The sequence below is a fragment of the Indicator indicator genome, chromosome 4 (assembly GCF_027791375.1).
Source record: "Indicator indicator isolate 239-I01 chromosome 4, UM_Iind_1.1, whole genome shotgun sequence".
Classification (NCBI taxonomy): domain Eukaryota; kingdom Metazoa; phylum Chordata; class Aves; order Piciformes; family Indicatoridae; genus Indicator; species Indicator indicator.
Window position 1 is genome coordinate 14,214,365 of NC_072013.1, and position 19,507 is coordinate 14,233,871.

The following is a 19,507-nucleotide window of genomic DNA, read 5'->3' on the forward strand; positions in this document are numbered from 1 at the left end:
AGCAATGTGCTCTGGTGGCCAAGAAGGCCAATGGCATCCTGGGGGGGATTAGAAGGGCTGTGGTGAGTAGGTGGAGAGAGGTTCTCCTGCCCCTCTACTCTGCCCTGCTGAGGCCACATCTGGAATATTGTGTCCAGTTCTGGGCCCCTCAGCTCAGGAAGGACCTCAGGGAACTGCTTGAGAGAGTCCAGCACAGAGCCACAAAGATGATTAAAGGAGTGGAAGATCTTCCTTAGGAGGAGAGCCTGAGGGAGCTGAGGGCTTTGTAGCTTGGAGAGGAGGAGCCTGAGGGTGACCTCATTGCTGGTGCTCAAGATGCGCAGGGGGAATGCCCAGAGGCTGGAGCCAGGCTCTGCTGGGTGATGCCCAATGCCAGCACAAGGGGCAGTGGTGGAAGCTGAGACAGAGGAAGTTCCATGGAAACAGGAGGAAGAATTATTTCCCTGTGAGGGTGACAGAAGCCTGGAAGAGGCTGCCCAGGGGGGTTGTGGAGTCTCCCTCTCTGGAGATATTGAAGCCCTGCCTGTCTGTGTTCCTGTGTGATCTGCTCTAGGTGCTCCTGCTCTGGCAGGGGCGTTGGACTGGATGAGCTCTGGAGGTCCCTTCCAGCCCCTGGCATTCTGTGACTCTGTGATTTCCTTCACCACTTGTATCTGTTACATGTGGAAGGAGCACAAGAGCAAATCTGTCTCAGAACAAGAGCTGTATAGAAGAGCAGGGATGAAATCCCTCTGCAGCTGCATTTAGTTCACAAGCATGCCTCTGAAGGTTAGGGAAGAAGTTTCCTACTCACTTATTTCGCCAGCAACCTGGTCCAGCTTGTCTTTCGACCTACTGATTAGAACCACCTTCATTCCACGTCTTGCTAACTGCAACAAAACAAAGCAGGACATGTTAAGAACACCCATAAATCACCTCCCAAATTAGCATCACAGCCAGAGAATCCCCACACTGGTGACATCCCTCCATCATTTGCTGGTGCCCACGAGAGTCTTGGCACGAGGCAGTTCTCAACGCGTCGTTACCTCTCTCACAAACTCCTCCATGGAGGAGGAAGGAAAATGGTTATGAGCACAGCCACCAGTGCCCAGCTGCATCCTCAGCACTATGGGAAGAAGGGGCAGGAAGGGTTTCTGCCCCTCTGCTCTGCTGAGACCCCACCTGCAGTGCTGGGGCCAGCTCTGGAGTCCTCAGCACAGCACAGACAGGGACCTGTTGGAGCAGGGCCAGAGGAGGCCACAGCAGTGCTGGGAGGGCTGGAAGCCCTCTGCTGTGAGGCCAGGCTGAGAGAGTTGGGGTTGTTCAGTCTGGAGAAGAGAAAGTTCCAGGGAGAACTTCTTGTGGCCTTGCAGTGCTTCAAGAGGCTGATCAGAAAGCTGGGGATAGACTTTTACGAGCCAGGCTTGTTGTGACAGGACAAGGGGTGATGGTTTGAACTCAAAGAAGGAGATTTAGACTGGATAGGACAAAAGTTTGTTATACTGAGGGGGGTGAAACACTGGCCCAGGTTGCACAGAGGTGGTAGAAGCCCCATCCCTAGAACCAATTCAGGTCAGGTTGGATGGGGCTCTGAGCAACCTGCTCTAGTTGCAGATGTCCCTGCTCCCTGCAGGGAGGTTGGACTAGATGACCTTTAAAGGTCCCTTCCCACTCTAAGCATAATCATATGATCACATGAATCATCTATGATTCTATTTTTTGCAGAGCAAAAAAGAATTTGGGGGCAAGGGGTTGCAGGTGGCAGGGCATAGAGGTAGGAAGGGAAAGCTGAGGGATGAGAAATGTTTCCTTCCCTGGGGGCTCTGCAGAACAACAACAACAACAAAATTTTAAATAGGGAATCTCTCAGAGCTGATCTCAGCCAATGTGGTGCTGGTGTTGCAGAGACCACAGCAGTGAGGCCAGCCAGGCTCTCTCTGACACTGAATGCCGGAGCTGGAAGTTCTTTTTGCTCTAAAGTGTTGTACTCAGCACCATTTGTCATGATGTTCTCTGGGCTTAAAGGCTAAATTGCCCCACACTAACAGGCATTTGCTGTCTTAAGCAAGACATTCCCTTACTATATTTGGTGCCCACCTATCCATCAAGAGCAGAATAACTGGAAACCACTGCAGGCAGCTAGGAATGCCCCTTAGTCAGTGCCTGGAAACACCAAGGGTTGAGAAAGTGAAAATAATTAAGAACTGATTAAAAAAAGAAAAGTTAAGAATAAAATCTGAAGGACAAGGTAAGGGCTGGAAAGAGAATTAACAAAAGAAGGGAAGCTAAAAAAAAGGGATACAATGTCTGGCTGGTCAGAAGAGAGAAGAGGTAAGGATTGAGATGAAGCCTTGAGCAACCTGGTCTAGAGGAAGGTGTCCCTGCACATGGTAGGCAGGTTGGAACTGGATGAGACCTTGAGCAACCTGGGCTAAGGAAAAGTCTCCCTACCCTATGGCAGGGAGGTTGGAAGTAGTTGATCTTTAAGGTCCCTTCCAACCCATTCTATGGTCTCTTCTCTACAGAGATCTCCATTAAGCTAAGGTGAGGAGCTATGACCTGCTGCTTGACAGAGTTGAGACAATGTGACATCTAGCCAAGGACTGAGATCAGTTAAGTGATCCTCACCTCTTCGGCATAGGCTTTTCCAATCCCATCAGTAGCTCCTGTGACCACTGAAAGAAAAAATAAAGAGAGAGAAAGAACATTAGTTGCTTCACAGAAATAACTGTGATAGGTCTTCATTAACAGAGGCATGGTGGTGTGGGCTTGGTGGTTGGACTTGATGACCTTCTGTGACATTCAAGTCCTCATTCCAGTCAAGAGACACATCAAAAGTCTCTGCAATAGGAGCACAGCTCAACACAGGGACTTGGATAAGGCGTGGAGGGACAGGATGAGGGCTAATGGCTTCAAGACTGGAAGGAGCTGGATTTAGGGGAGACATTAGGAAGAAATTCTTCCCCATGAGGGTGTGGAGGCACTGGAACAGATTTGTCCAGAGAAAGGCAACCAAGCCTGGCAGCGTTCAAAGCCAGGTTGGTCAGACCCTTGAAGAACCTGAGCGAGTGTGAGGTGTCCCTGCCCATGGCAGGGGGGTTGGAACTGGATGATCTTTAAGGTCCCTTCCAACAGAAACTACTCTATGATACTGTGAACTGTTACTAAGTCTCTTGGACTTGCACAAAAGCCATTCCACACCCAAGGAAAGGAGAGGAGGAGATGGAGTTGCAAGCCTCACAGTTGCATCAGGTTGAGGACTGCTACTCATGCCAGTCCTCTGGCTCACTGTGCTTCTGCAGAAGCTGCATGGACTAAGAGAGACTTTGAAGCCATTCAACTAAAAAAAAAAAAAGAAAAAACATCAACACCCCCCCAAAAAAGCTCAGTTTTAACTATTAAACCAGCTCTCCACTTCCTGTTGAGTAGACAGCAAAAGAAGTTGTGTGAAAGCCTGTAAGCATCCAAGAAAACCAACATCTGAGGGCACAGGCAACAGGTAGTTTAAGAAACAAAACTTCTTTGTTGTGAGGGTGCTGGAGGCCTGGAGCAGGCTGCCCTGAGAGGTTGTGGAGTCTCCTTGTCTGCAGAGATCTCAACCCCACCTGGCCATTGTGACCCTGGGCAAACTGCTGTGGCTGTGGGTGCCTCTGCTTTAGCAGGGAGGGTGAAATTGATGATCTCCAGAGGTCCCCTCCAGCTCTCTACCATTCTGTGATCCTGTATTGATTACAGCTCAGACCACCAGCCCACACACAGACTGTCCAGTATAAACTGGGGAGAGGCAGACCTTGAGATGTGTGTTTGCATTTATTTTTAGATGCTTTTAACTGCCACCTGGTTCTTCTGACTTGTGTAGTGCTGCCAGCTTGGAGATCCCCAAGAATAATCCCATTTAAATAAATTTAAAAAATGTCAAATAAATAAAATTAAGGAAAAAGAAAAAAAGGGGGAGGGGGGAGAAATGTGATCCTGGGCAAGCTGCTGTGGGTGCCTCTGGTTTACAGAATCACAGAATCAACCAGGCTAGAAAAGACCTCAGAGATCACCAAGTCCAACCTCTCACCCAACACCATCCAATCAACTCAACCATGGCACTGAGTGCCTCAGCCAGGATGGTTTGAAACACTTCCAGGGCAGCACCTCCCTGGGCAGCACATCCCAATGGCCAATCTCTCTGTCTGGGAAGAATTTCTTCCTCACCTCCAGCCCAAACCTCCCCTGGTGCAGCTTGAGACTGTGTCCTCTCCTTCTGCCACTGGCTGCCTGGGAGCAGAGCCCAACCCCCACCTGGCTACAACCTCCCTTCAGGTAGTTGTAGAGAGCAATGAGGTCTGCCCTGAGCCTCCTCTTCTCCAGGCTAAACACCCCCAGCTCCCTCAGCCTCTCCTCACAGGGCTGTGCTCCAGACCCCTCCTCATCTTTGTTGCCCTTTAGCAAGGGGGTTGGACTGGATAAACTCCAGAGGCCCCTTCCAGCCCCCCAACCATGCTGGGATTCAGAATCCTGTGACCACTGTGGTATGCACCACCAGGGCAGCCATCAGTTGCACACTGGGCTGCCAGGGCTTGAAGCTTTTCACCCTTTGGCTGCCTGGGATCTGTGTCAAATCTTAAGTCCTTCTAGGAGTCTTTTCCACATGCTGAGAAGCAAGGAGTGACTCAACATGCTATTAGCTTGATAGATGATCCCAGAGCTCTCACCACACCAGTAGCTGATCACCTCAGCTGGCTTGCTAAGCAGCACCTCCTCCACCCAGAAGCTGCTTTTCCAACTACCTTTTAAGCAGGCATGTTCACCACTACTGCCTCCTTCTTTCAGCTCTCCCTTCTCATCAAACATAGTGCTCACACCTCAACAGCCTCATTCGTTCACTTCTCCACTCCCTCTATGCCCCCTCCCTGGAGGTGTTCAAAGCCAGGTTGGACAAAGCCTTGAGCAACCTGGACTAGTGGAAGGTGGCCCTGCCCACAGCAGGGGGCTTGGGGGCTTGGAACCAGATGAGCTTTTAAGGCCCCTTGCAACCCCAAACCATTCTATGAATCTCTGCTCTCACTCTCCAAGTGGCCACTGAATGGAGAGTGCTGGGCAACCTCTCCCCCTCTTCCTGCTCCTGCCGGTCCACCTCTCCCCCTCTTCCTGCTCCTGCCGGTCCACCTCTCCCCCTCTTCCTGCTCCTGCCGGTCCACCTCTCCCCCTCTTCCTGCTCCTGCCGGTCCACCTCTCCCCCTCTTCCTGCTCCTGCCGGTCCACCTCTCCCCCTCTTCCTGCTCCTGCCGGTCCACCTCTCCCCCTCTTCCTGCTCCTGCCGGTCCACCTCTCCCCCTCTTCCTGCTCCTGCCGGTCCACCTCTCCCCCTCTTCCTGCTCCTGCCGGTCCACCTCTCCCCCTCTTCCTGCTCCTGCCGGTCCACCTCTCCCCCTCTTCCTGCTCCTGCCGGTCCACCTCTCCCCCTCTTCCTGCTCCTGCCGGTCCACCTCTCCCCCTCTTCCTGCTCCTGCCGGTCCACCTCTCCCCCTCCTCCTGCTGCTGCCGGTCAACCTCTCCCCCTCCTCCTGCTGCTGCCGGTCAACCTCTCCCCCTCCTCCTGCTGCTGCCGGTCAACCTCTCCCCATCCTCCTGCTGCTGCCTGTCAACCTCTCTCCATCCTCCTGCTGGTCAACCTCTCCCTGAGCAAAACTCACAGCAGACAGAGGTGTTGGCCAGTGCTGGGATTCAGCCATATCTTCCCTGGAAGACACCAGAAGGAGATGTGTTTGATTAGTCACTGCCTGCAGATGACCCAGAACCACTGGCATGCAAGCAGCAGCCAGAATATTTCTGTTGGAGTAATAAGAGCTAGGAAATGCTGTCACCACTTCAGTTGCTGGGCCTGCCAGCTGAGAACAAGCAGGCATAATACCAAGGTGATGAAACCACCAGCAAAGGTCTCCTCTTTGACCCTGAATGGCCCACAAGTGCAAAACCACACCAAGGAGCCAGTCATCGAATTGGTTTGGTTGGAGAAGCCCTTTAAGATCAAGTCCAACCATTCTCTAACTTTACCAAGGCTGGTGGTTAAACCATGTCCCTCAGCACCACATCTTTTGAACATCTCCAGGGATGGGGATTCAAACACCTCCCCAGGCTTTTCTCAAGTGCCTCAGAAGATAGAATCATAGGGTTGTTTTGGATGGAAAAGACCTGCAAGCTCATTGAGTCCAACCATCAACCCAACACCACCATGGCCATTAAACCACAGTGCCCTTCTTGAACACTTCCAGGGATGGGGACCTCCACCACCTCCCTGGGCAGCCTCTTCCAATCCCTGACCACTCTTGCAGCAAAGAAATTGTTTCTAACCTCCAACCTTACTCTCCTCTGGCACAATTTCAGGCCATTTTCTCATTCTATCACTTGATACTAGGGAGAAGAGACCAACCCCCACCTCACTGCAACCTCCCTTCAGGGACTTGTAGAGAGCAATGAGGTCTCCCCTCAGCCTCCTTTACTCCAGGCTAAACAATTCCAGTTCCATCATAAGACCTGTTTGTTATCCAGACCCTTCAACTGGAGCAGGTTGCTCAGAGCCCCAAACAACCTCACCTGGAACGGCTCCAGGGATGGAGCTTCTACCACCTCTCTGGCCTAACACACACCTGTGAGAGCAATACTTAGATCCTGGGCTGTAAAAGCCAGGAAAAGAGGTAGGGTGAAGGCAACTAATTGGAGCAACATCACCAAAGTCAAGATTCAGCCACTGTCTCTTCCTTCATTCTTTTGATGTCTATATGGTATGGCATGTAGAAAGAGAGGAGAGAGAAAAAAGAGGCTTGGTAAGAGCTGGGGATGAGGAAGGCAGCTCACAGCTTCCCCTAAAGCCTAGTCCAGTCCTGGCAGTGGCAGAGTCCCCAACCCTAGAGGGGTTTCAAAGCTGTGTAGAAGTGGTGCTGAGCAACATGGTTCAGTGCTGACCTGGCAGTGCTGGGTTGATGGTTGGCCTTGATGATCTCAAAGGTCTCTGCCAACCAAAAGAATTCTATGTTTCTACAGCTTCCATGCTGATGATGTTCACCTCCAGTTTCCACTCTGGTGCCAAGGGTTGCAACTACTCTAAAGCTGCCTCAGCTTCACTAAGTTTTTACTCTCAACTTGACATCCTGAAGCTAATTTAGCTCCAAGTGTAGATGAAGCTTGGAAATTCTGTTTCTTCCACAGCCTGCCTCCAACTGAAATTACAAACTGACTTCAGCTGGCAGAGCTCAAAGGAGGCAAAGCAAGCAGGGGAGGAGTAAGTTATTGTCTGTAGAAGAAAGCTGCACCATCTTGCAAGTGTGATTATAACATTTACTCACTAGTCAGACTAACTGTAGTAGCTTCCCACTTTAGCCATCTGCTGTCTCCACAAGAGTGCCCAGGCAGCTCATCAAATAAAAGTTTGCCTGAATCATAGAGTGGTTTGGGTTGGAAGGGACCTTAAAGATCATCTAGTTCTACCCCCCCTGCCATGTGCATGGACACCTCCTAGTAGGCCTGGCTGCTCAAGACCCCATCCATCTTGGCTTTGCACACTGCCAGGGTTGGAGCCTTCACAGCTTCCCTGGGCAACCTGTTCCAGTGCCTCACCACCCTGATGGTGAAGAATTTCCTCCTAATATCTCACCTAAATGTGGCTATTTCTAGGTCTCCCTGAAGCTTTCTCTTCTCCAAGGTGAACAACCCAAACTCTCTCACTCCGTCCTCATAGAAGATGTGCCCCAGCCCTTGAATCATCTCCATAGAAGCTCCTGTTGAAGCACTGGCTGATCTTAGGCAAAGAAATCCAGCATCCAGCTTCCCCTGACTTCTAGGGATGCAGAGGAAAAGGGGAAGAAAAATAAGGAAAGGCATCTAGTAAAGTGACAGACTGAGAAGAGCTCAAATCACCACAGCAGGTGGAGATGTTCCACCCAAGAAAGTTACTACTAGGCAGAGCTCAGCAGCTCTGGACACAAGGTACTCCACAAAATAAGATGGGAATCCAGATGAGATTGCCATCTAAAGGCATGCTGTATGGACAGGAGCACAGAGCTGGCACAGCCAAGACCACAACACAGAATCATAGAATTGTAAGGGTTGGAAGGGACCTCAAGGATCTGCCAGCTCCAACCCCCCTGCCATGGCCAGGGACACCTCACACTACAGCAGGTTGCTCACAGCCACATCCAGCCTGGCTGCAAAAACCTCCAGGGATGAGGCTTCCACCACCTCCCTGGGCAACCTCTGCCAGTCTCTCACCACCCTCATGGGGAACAACTTCTTCCTAACATCCAATCTGAATCTCCCCACTTCTAGTTTTGCTCCATCCCCCCCAGTCCTATCACTCCCTGATGCCCTCAAAAGTCCCTCCCCAGCTTTTTTGTAGCTTCCTTCAGATACTGGAAGGCCACAAGAAGGTCCCCACAGAGCCAGCAATGTGCCAAGAAGGCCAATGGCATCCTAGGGTGGATTAGAAGGGGTTAATAGGTCAAGAAAGGTTCTCCTCCCCCTCTACTCTGCCTTGCTGAGGTCACATCTGCAATATTGTGGCCAGTTCTGGGCCCTTCAGTTCAAGAAAGGCCTCAGGGAACTGCTTGAGAGAGTCCAGCCCAGAGGCACAAAGCTGCTGCAGGCAGTGGAACATCTCCCTGTGAGGACAGGCTGAGGGAGCTTGGGGCTCTGGAGCTTGGAGCAGAGGAGCCTGAGGGCTGCCCTCATTGCTGGGGATGAAGATGTGCAGGGCAGTGAGGGGAGGACAGAGCCAGGCTCTGCTCAGGGATGTCCCAAGGACAGCACAAGGGGCACTGGGGGCAAGCTGGAGCAGAGGAGGTGCCACGGGAACAGAAGGGAAAACTTTGTGACTGTGAGGGTGCTGGAGCCCTGGAGCAGGCTGCCCAGAGAGGTTGTGGAGTCTCCTCTGGGGGACATTCAAAACCCACCTGGATGTGTTCCTTTGTGACCTGCCCTGGGTGCTCCTGCTCTGGCAGGGGGTTGGACTGACTGAGCTCTAGAGGTCCCTTCCAACCCCTAACACTCCGTGGTTCTGTGATCTTGTTTCATTTCTGGAAACTCCTATTCTGAGTCCAAGTCCACACGGCCTGGCCCTACTGAGCGCAGCACACTGCAAGGACCACCTCTTGCTCTTCTGTACAATGCCACTTTCTTAACTGGGTCAGACTGGCATGGTCATTGTCATAAAGAGGCTACCCTCTAGTCCCCAGCACTCATTTCACACAATCAGAGAATTGTTTTGGTTAGAAGAGACCTTTAAGATCATTGAGTCCAATTGCCAGGTCACCACTAAACCAATCCCTTAGCACCACATCTACACAGCTTTTAAATCCCTCCAGGGATGGGCTTGAGAACATGTTCAGTAAAGAAATTATTCTCAATGTCCAACCTAAGTCTCCCCTGGTGCAACTTGAGGCCATTCCCTCTCATTCTATCACTTGTTACTAAGGAGAAGAGACCAACCCCCACCTCACTGCAACCTACTTTCAGGGAGCTGTAGGGAACAATGAGGTCTCCTCTCAGCCTCCTCTTCTCCAGGCTGAACACCCTCAGCTCCCTCAGCTGCACCTCCCCAGCCCTGTTCTCCAGACCCTTCCCCAGCTTTGTTGCCCCTCTTGGGACATTTCAGTTGTGCATGAGGAGCCCAACAGACCTCATGCTGTTAGACATGGTAGACAAGGAGTGCAAAAGCTGGTCAAGCACTTCAGTGAGCACCATTCATGCTAACCACTGGTGCACACCACATGAGCAAAAGTGGCTTTGAATCCACCAAGGCTTTGGATTCAGCCCTATTGAAGCTTAAGAGCACAAAGAGAAGCTTCCAGGGTAGTAGCACCAAGGTCACCAAAGACAGAAAGCACCATGGAGCACCTCAAACCTTTTCAGCTCTCACTCTGAGTCTCGTCACACATCTTTGACCTCTTCCAATGATTAAGATACAGCTGCACAAGAACCCCCTACAGCAGGTAGACAGGAACCCAGCACAGCCTCTACTACTGCACCCCATGGGGAGAGGCTGAGAGCCCTGGGGCTGCTCAGTCTGGAGAAGAGAAGGCTGAGAGGGGATCTGATCAATGTCTATCAACAGCTGAGGGCTGGGGGGCAAGAGGGAGGGGACAGACTCTGCTCAGTTGTGCCCTGGGATAGGACAAGGGGCAATGGATGGGAACTCCAGCACAGGAGGTTCCATCTCAACATGAGGAAGAACTTCTTCACTGGGAGGGTCACAGAGCACTGGAACAGGCTGCCCAGAGAGATTGTGGAGTCTCCTTCTCTGGAGCCTTTGCAGCCCTGTCTGGATGTGTTCCTGTGTGACCTGTGCTGGATTCTCTGGTCCTGCTCTGGCAGGGGGGTTGGACTGGAAGATCTCCAGAGGTCCCTTCCACCCCCTAACATCCTGTGAGCCTGTGTGCACTAGATACCAGCAGACAGAATCACAGACTGTTGGAAGGGATCTCTGGAGATCATCTAGTCCAACCCCACTGCTAACATAGCTACATCAGGCTGCACAGGAACATGTCCAGATGGATTCTGAATGTCTTCAGAGAAGGAGACTCCACAACCTCTCTGGGCAGTCTCTGCTCCAGTTCTCCATCATCCCCACAGTGAAACAAGTTTCTCCTTAAGTTTAAGTGAAATCTGTGTTCTAGTTGGTAGCCATTGCCCCTTATCCTGTCACTGGACAAACTGGAGGCAACCTTTGGCAAGCAGGGCACAGTTCAATGAACGCAGCTGCTGGTGAGAGTCTTGCACTGGAAAGGAACAACTTTCCTGTTATTAACAAAGCCATGGACCAAGCCCATCAAACATGGTGTAACCACCCAGTGCCTTCAGTCTAGAAGATTAATATGCCCCAGTGGTACATGTCCTGGAAGCTGGTGAAGGGTCTGGAGAACAGGTCTGGTGAGGAGTGGCTGAGGGAACTGAGGTAGTTCAGCCTGGAGAAGAGGAGGCTGAGAGAAGACCTCATTGCTCTCTACAGCACCCTGAATGGCTGGAGCCAGGTGGGGGTTGGTCTCTTCTCACAAGGAACAAGCAACAAGCAACAGGACAAGAGGAAAATGACCTCAAGTTGCACCACAGGAGATTTAGGTTGGACACAAGGAACAATTTCTTCCCCAAAAGGGTTTGCCAAGCCCTGGAGGCTGCCCAGGGCAGTGGTGGAATCCCCATCCTCAGAGATGTGGTGCTGAGGACCATGGTTTAGTGGAGACCTGGCAGTGGTGGGTTAATGCTTAATCTTAAAGGTCTTCTCTAACTTAATGCTTCTATGACTTTAGGGGCTAAAAATGTAGACTTCTCCAGAAGGAAAGAGAATTTGTCTTTCTAAGGAAGAGGTCACCTAGAAAACATCCAACACCTCCCAAGAGGCACTAGAGAAACATTCCCTGCTGTTAAAAAGGTTCTACCCTTCTGAAGCCAGGCAAAAGCAGCACCCAGCAGACCACAGCAGTCTCCTTTGTGCATGAAGTGAACACTCCAAGCCCAGAAAGAAGATTTTCATCTACTTCTTATGCAGCCAGGACATCTTAAAAGAGCAGAATGGTGCAGCACAGCATGAGGCAGGCGTGGAGAAATCCTCTTGCCTCACGACAGGAGCAAGGACCATAGTTGACACAGGGAGAGGGGGAGAGAGAGAGAGAGAGGGAGGGAACAACAGCAAGCAGAGAAAAAAAATTCTCCTGCAGCTCTGCAGAGCAATCAGGCTGAAACAAGATTATGGATTCGTGACTCCCCAATTCAAGGTTAGACACAGCGAAGACAAAGCTTAAAGAGATCAAGCCTGCCTTCAGACACAGACACAGCCTCCTCTCCCTGGCAAAATCACCTTCTGAGATGCCTGATGGAGATAAGGCATGGAATGCTTGGAGCCCTCCTGCTGCTAGCAAAACAGCACCTGGCATCCTCCTCGCCCTGTTGGGACTCCCTGTGCCATGAATCACAGGATGGGTTAGGTTGGAAGGGACCTCCAAAGCTCATCCAGTCCAGCTCCCCTGCAGTCAGCAGGGACATCCTCCACTACAGAGGGTTGCTCATAGCCTTCTCCAGCCTCACCTTGAATATCTCCAGGGATGGGGCCTCAACTACCTCCCTGTGCAACCTGTTCCAGTGTTCCAGCACCCTCATGGTGCAGAACTGGTTCCTAACATTCAACCTCTTCTCTCATTTCAAACCACTGCTCCTTGTCCTGTCCCTGCAGGCCTTTGCAAACAGTCCCTCTGCAGCCTTCTTGTAGCCCTCTTCAGGTACTGGAAAGCTGCTCTGAGGTCTCCCTGGAGCCTTCTCCTCTCCAGGCTGGACACCCCCAGCTCCCTCAGCCTGTCCTGGTAGGAGAACTGCTCCAACCCCCATGATCATTTTGGTGGCCCTTGTCTGGACCCTCTCCATCAGGTCCAAGTCCTTCCTGTGTTGAGGGCTCCAGAAGCTAACAACTGTCACAGTGTGTTCTCTGCTGGCCTCTTCAAGCTACAAATTCATTCCAGTCCAGCCATTTTCCTGTTTACACCATTTGGGGTGATTTTTTCAAAGCCCTGCAGATGCACTCACAGCACTGCCTAGGAAGGAGAACTCAAGACACTAATGATCTTATTCCCCCTAGAAAGATGTGGGTCCAGCAACTCTTGCCAAAAAAAAAAAAAAACCAACCCAAACAAATCTAAGCTAACAAATAGATCTCAAAGAGGACAAGCTCTGTGACATTGCTGATCCCCTAAGAGGATTTTTTTATGTGTTAATGTGGGGTCAGGCTCTTGGCTTGTTGCTGGGCATCACTGAAAACAGGCAGTAGGCACAAACTGGAACCCAGGAGGTTCCACCTGAACAGGAGGAGAAACATTTTTGTTGTGAGGGTGCTGGAGCCATGGAGCAGGCTGCCCAGAGAGGTTGTGGAGTCTCCTTGTCTGCAGAGATCCCAACCCCCCCTGGCCATTGTGATCCTGGGCAGGCTGCTGTGGGTGCCCTGCTTTAAGCAGGGGGATCGGACTGGATGATCTCCAGAGGTCCCTTCCAACCCTCACACGATGCTGTGAGTCCCTGAGTGTTGTGAAAATGCCCACTGCAGAGCCACTCTCAGAGACGTCCTCCTCATACACAACTCATTCCTGTCCTGCAAAACCAAGGAGCCACAGAACTGCTTTGACTGGAAAAGACCATGAACATCACCCAGTTCAACCCTTCTCCGACTCCACCAAGCCTGGCACTAAACCTTGTCCCTCAGCACCGCATCTCTGCATCCTTTAAACCCTCCAGGGATGGTGATTCATCCACCTCCCCGGGGACCCTGTTCCAGTGTTTGAGAACCCTTTCATGGAGAAGTTTCCTCTAATATCCAACCTAAACCTCCCTTGCTGCAACTCGAGGCTGTTCCCTCTCCTCCTACCTCTCTTGCTCCTTGGGAGAAGTAACTGACCCCCACACCTGGTTCCACCCTCCTCTCAGGGAGTTGTAAAGAGCAAGGGTCCACCATGAGACAGCCACAGAGCTGCAGCAGATGCCACATGTAAAGAACGAGGCAGGAAGCCATGGTGGCTCGTTAAAAGCCAAGAGAGACAAAGAGAGAGAGAGCAAGCAGCTTTCTGAGCACAGCTAACCTTAGCAGAGGTTTAAAGTACAGCACATAAATAACTGAAGAGTCGAGATCCTTCTGCTACGAAACACGGAGGCTATATTAAGATGATGACAGCTCCTGGGGAAAACAAAAGCTGGCAAGGGGAGAAAAGACTATCCCTGCTTGGCATCAAGCAGTGCTTCATTTATTACAGATTTATATAAATCACTGGCATTTGACCAATACCAAGCTTCTAGATTATCTCTCCAGCCAACAACAAAATTAAAAAAAAAAATAAAAGGACTTGAGTTTCTCTGCTGGTTTAAAAATATGCTTTTTTTCTTTTTTTTTGTCCTCAGCTTGCTAGGAACAGGCTATTTTTAGGAAGAGCCCAATCAACCTTATCAAAAACCAAGCATCAAAAAATAGACTGGAGAAACACTGGAAGCCAAAAAGGAGAAAAAAAAAGAGAAAGAAAAAAAAAAAAGCTATTTTTAGCTCTTCTGTCTATCCCTGCCTGCTCCACCACAAATCCCAACTGCACCGACCGGGCAGGAGCGTTCAAAGTTATTCTAGGCAGCAGCAGCTCCTTGTTGTGACCCTTTCCATTTCCACCACCACCACCACCACCACCTCCTCCTCCTCCTGGAACACCTGAATGCAAGCAACCACTCGACTCCAAGCCTTCTCATTCTGTGATTCTGTGTGATTAAAGATTAACACAGCCGCAACCTGCCACAGCTGAGTGCTTTTGGAGGGGGGGGGAGGTTTGGGGTGCGGAAAGAGGTAGGGAGGGGGGAAGGAAGGAGGCATGACAGAGAGCTTGCATCAGTATTCCTCTTGGGGATCTGTTACAGAGGGAAGAAAATTGCTTATTTCAATTCCCCTTTTGTTGCTAAAAATAGCAGCTCCCAACTGATTCGAGCAAACAGGGCACCCGGGCTCGAGCGGTGCCAAATTTAGCAAGCGCTGAAAAGTCCCAAGGAGTGAATGCTAACGCAGTCTAACACATGCCAGCTCATATTTAACCAAGACCAAAGAAGGGAAAGCATGCTGCCTGCAAGTTAATAAGACAGCAGCAACTCCCCTTGCATTTTTATCCTAGCAAAACATCGCCCCAATCCCCCCCCCCCCGCCCCCCAAAAACCCCACTCCAGAAAACGCCATGTAAAAAAAAAAAAAAAGAAACTTCACTTCCAAGCTGGATTTTTCCTGCTGCAGAAGGGAAAGCTCAGCTCTGTCACGAAGAGCAGCTGAAATCCTAGAAATTCTGGTTTATTTTTATATAAGGGTGCTTTTTTTGCTGTTCAGAGGAGCCAAAAACACCCCCCAAAAAAACCACCCCACCCCAGAAAACTCCATGTAAAGGAAACCCAAGACAAGATTCACTTCCAAGCTGGATTTTTCTTGCTGCAGGAGGGAAAGCTCAGCTGTGACAAAGAGCAGCTGAAATCGTAGAAATTCTGTTTTATTTTTATATAAGGGTGCTTTTTGTGGGTTTTTTTTTGTTTTTTTGCTATTCAAAGGAGCTAAAAACACTTAATGGTGAGGCTTGGCAAAGACTGCAGGAAAAGGTTCAATTCCCAGATGCAGGCACTGAGTGTGTCTAGGAAAAAAAAAAAAAAAAAAAGCAAACCAAACCAACAAAACCCAGCCTATAAATACTGTGGCACTGACAAGTTCCCATTTCACCCAGAACTACAGCAAGGGGCACTCTCAAGATGTCCTTAAGACTTTCTTGAGAGCCAGAAGCAATCCAGAAAGCCCCTAGCATGAAAACCACACAGAAAAAGCCCACGAAAGCCACAGGCAATGCTTGTGCAACATCACTTCATAGAATGGTTTAGGTTGGAAGGGACCTCAAAGATCATCTTGTTCCTACTACACCCCTGTTGTGGGCAGAGACACTTTCACCAGCCCAGGTTGCTCAGGGCCTCATCCTGCCTGGCCTTGAACACCTCCAGGGAGGGGGCAGCCACAACCTCCCAGGGCAACCTGTTCCAGTGTCTCCCCACCCTCACTGCAAAGAATTTCTTCCTCATCTGCAGCATCAAGCTCCCCTCCTCAAGCTTCAATGCATTCCCTCTCATCCTATCACTACAAGTCCTTGTCAAAAGTCCCTTCCCAGCTTTCTTGTAGCCCCCTTCAGACACTGGAAGGCTGCTCTAAGGTCTCCCTGGAGCCTTCTCTTCTCCAGGCTGAACAGCCTCAACTCTCTCAGCCTGTCCCCATAGGGGAGGTTCTCCAGCCCTCTGATCATCCTCATGGCCTCCTCTGGACTCCTTCATGTCCCTCTTGTGCTGAGGGGCACCAGAACTGGAAGCAGTACTCCAGGTGGGGTCTCAGCAGAGCAGAGGGGCAGAATCCCCTCCCTGTGCTGCTCTCTCCCTGCTCTGGATGCAGCCCAGCACACAGCTGCCTGCTGGGCTGCCAGCAACCATCACTGGCTCCTGGGGAGTTGGTCACCAACCACTCCTCGCCCATCCTGGATTTTTGCTTGGGATTGCCCCAACTCAGGTGTAGGACCTTGCACTTTGCCTTGTTGAATTTCACAAGGCTGGCTTGGGCCCACCCTTCAAGCCTGTCCAAGTCCCTCTGGATGGATCCCTTCCCTCCAGCATGGCAACCACACCCCACAGCTTGGTGTCATCTGCAAACTCTCTGAGGGTGCCTTCATCCCACTGACAAAGGTGTTACACAGCACTGGTCCCAGTACAGAGCCCCTGAGGGACACCACTGGTCTCCACTTGGACACTGTGCCATTGATCTCAACTATCTGAGTGCAGCCATCCAGTTTCAGTTGTCTCTGTGAATTCTCCCAACTGCAGGCTGCTTGTCTCCTACGTGCTGCCACTCAACACTTCACCACAAGTTTTTTTTCTCCTGTTAACCATGGATGCTGTGTCACGGATGTGGGGATCTGTCTCCTGCATTGAGAAGCCCATCCCACTGCAAATAGAGGAACTTTGCTCTTTCAAGGCTTTTGACCCAGAAAAGGTCAGGTGAAGCCAGCAGTGCCTTAACTTCTGCAATAGCAAAGAAGTTGTTCAGGTCATATCCTTAGCAGTGACCCCAACAAAGGGATCAAGGGCACCCTCAGGAAGTTTAGGCATGAGATCAAGTTGAGTGGGAGCACTGATCTACCAGAGGGTAAGGAGGGACCTGGACAGGCTGGATAGAACAGCCAAGGCCAACAAGATTAGGTTCAACAAGGCCAAGTACTGGGTCCTGCACTTGGGTCACAACAACCCCATGAAGGCTCCAGGCTTGGGGCTGAGTGCCTGGAAACTGCCCAGTGGAAAAGGACCTGGGGTTGCTGGTTGACAGACAGCTGAAAATGAGACAGGTGGCCAAGAAGGCCAACATCAGCCTGGCTTGGATGAGCAATAGTGTGGCCAGCAGGACCAGGGGAGGGATCATCCCCCTGCACTCAGCACCAGTGAGGCCACATTGAATCATAGAACAGCTTAGGTTGGAAGGGACCTGAGAGATCATCTGCTCCAACTTCCCTGCCACCTCTCAACCACACTTGGTCAAACAAAGCCTCATCCAGCCTGGCCTTGAACAACTCCAGGGAGGAAGCATGCACAACCTCCCTGGGCAGCATCTTCTGGTCTCACCACCTTCATACCAAAGAGCTTCTTCCTCAGCTCCAGTCTAACCCTGCTCTCCCTCAGCTCAAACCATTCCCCCTTGGCCTGTCTCTAGACACCCTCATGAAAAGTCCCTCTGCAGCCTTCCTGTAGGATCCCTTCAGCTATTGGAAGGCAGCTCTGAGGTCGCCTGGAGTCTTCTCATCTCCAGGCTGAACACCCCCAGCTCTCTCAGCCTGTCCTCACAGCAGAGCTGCTCCAGCCCTTGGATCATCTTTGTGGCCCTCCTCTGGATTTGCTCCAACAGTTCTATGTCATTCTTATGATGGGGACACCAGAACTGGTGTTCCATCCATCCTTATTTGCTGCTTTCCTCCCTTTTTGACATCTCATCCTTGCAGCTCTCCCATCATCTCAAATACTGGGTTCAGTTTTGGGCCCCTCACTCTCAGAAGGATGTTGAGGTGCTGGAGCATGTCCCAAGAAGGGCAATGAAGCTGGGGAAGGGTTTGGAGAACAGGGCTGGTGAGGAGCAGCAGAGGGAGCTGGGGGTGTTTAGCCTGGAGAAAAGGAGGCTGAGGGCAGACCTCATTGCTCTCTACAGCTCCCTGAAAGAAGGCTGGAGTGAGGTGGGGGTTGGTCTCTCTTCCCCAGTAACAACTAATGGGATGTGAAGAAACAACCTTTGGGCTTAGAGCTTGCAAAGCTGAAAGAAGGCTCTACCCACTAGAAGAAAGTAGAGATTTCTTCCCCCCTCTTTCACTAGTAACAGGCAGAAAAATAAACTCAAGGCAGTGACAGGGTGACAAAAACCCAACACCTGGGAACAGGTAAGCAGTGATCTTGGCAAGCTATGGGAGGGAGAATTCAAGTCAAAGCTATGCAAGGTGTCAGAAGAATCACAAGCTGGGGCGGGTGGAGAGAGAAGCGGAGATTGAGACAAAACCCAGCACTAGACACATCCATTTTTAATCAAAAGGCAAACTCTGTCAAACTTTTAAAGAGCAGGAGCAGTTTTGACAAGAACAGCCCTGCAGAAGTAGGAGGCAAGAGACAAGCATTTGGTATGATGATCCTAAGAAAGTAGGACTGTGAAAGGCAACTAGAATATCCTCAACAGCTACCTGAGGAAGTTGTCTACAGAGGTTCAGACCAAAAATAAAGAAATAAATGGGATTTTATGAGGATAAAACTCAAATGCCTAATTACACTCTTCAGGGACTGATCTCAGCACAAATCCTGCTCAGCGCTGGTACAGAATCCCAGCATGGTGGGAGATGGAAGGGACCTCTGGAGATCATCCAGCCCAACTCCCCTGCTAAACCAGGATCACCCACAGCAGCTTGCCCAGCAGCGCAATGGCCAGGAGGGGTTAGAATCTCCCCAAGCAAGGAGACTCCACAACCTCTCTGGGCAGCCTGCTCCAGACCTCCAGCACCCTCACAACAAAGAAGTTTCTGCTCATGTTCAGATAGAACCTCCTGGGTTCCAGTTTGTGCCCATTGCTCCTTGTCCTGTTGCTGGGCACCACTGACAAGAGTCTGGCCCCAGCCTCTTGCCCCCCACAGGTCCTTTAGCTGCTGCTGAGCCTTGCTCAGATCCCCTCTGGGGCTGCTCTTCTCCAGGCTCACCAGCCCCAGGGCTCTCAGCCTTTCCTCCTCACAGAGATGCTCCAGGCCCCTCAGCACCTTTGTAGCCCCCACTGGACTCTCTCCAGTAATTCCCTGTCTGGTCCTAGTGACCACCACACAAAGAAGGGAATGCTTTGAGAACTTCACAGAGAACCTAGCTACTGACAAGGCTGATGGTGCCACACTGCAGAGAATGAGATGGTTTTATAGAGCAGATGTCTTCACATCTGGTACCACCATGTCACCAATTTGCTTGGAGCTGAGGGGACTGTTGCAAGCAGTGAAAGAAAGGTACCAGGGGGTGCAGTGGCTGGATCTCAAATGGACATTTTGCCATTCTGGTCTCCAGCACAAGCCCTACGACGAGAGGCTGAGGGAGCTGGGGGTGCTCAGCCTGGAGAAGAGGAGGCTCAGGGCAGACCTCATTGCTCTCTACAACTACCTGAAGGGAGGTTGTAGTCAGGTGGGGATTGGTCTCTTCTCCCAGGTAACCAGCACCAGAACAATAAGACACAGTCTCAAGCTGCACCAGGGGAAGTTTAGGCTCGAGGTGAGAAGAAACTTCTTCATGGAAAGAATAATTGGCCATTGGGATGTGCTGCCCAGGGAGGTGGTGGAGTCACCATCCCTGGAGGTATTAAAAAACAGATCAGATGTGGCACTTGGAGGTGTTCACTTGTCCTAACAAGTGTTCACTTGTTAGGAGGTGTTAGGTATTAGGTATTGGACTTGATGATCTCTGAGGTCTT

At 51.0% G+C, this 19,507-nt stretch overlaps 1 protein-coding gene across 1 annotated transcript in view; it reads right to left on the minus strand.

Annotated features, from left to right (window-relative positions):
- Positions 1–19,507, minus strand: part of HSD17B12 (hydroxysteroid 17-beta dehydrogenase 12) — a 98,820-nt gene that overhangs the window by 48,996 nt on the left and 30,317 nt on the right. Inside the window, 2 exon segments of the mRNA XM_054400273.1 lie at positions 794–869; positions 2,608–2,654. Of these exon segments, the coding sequence (XP_054256248.1) occupies positions 794–869; positions 2,608–2,654 (123 nt within the window).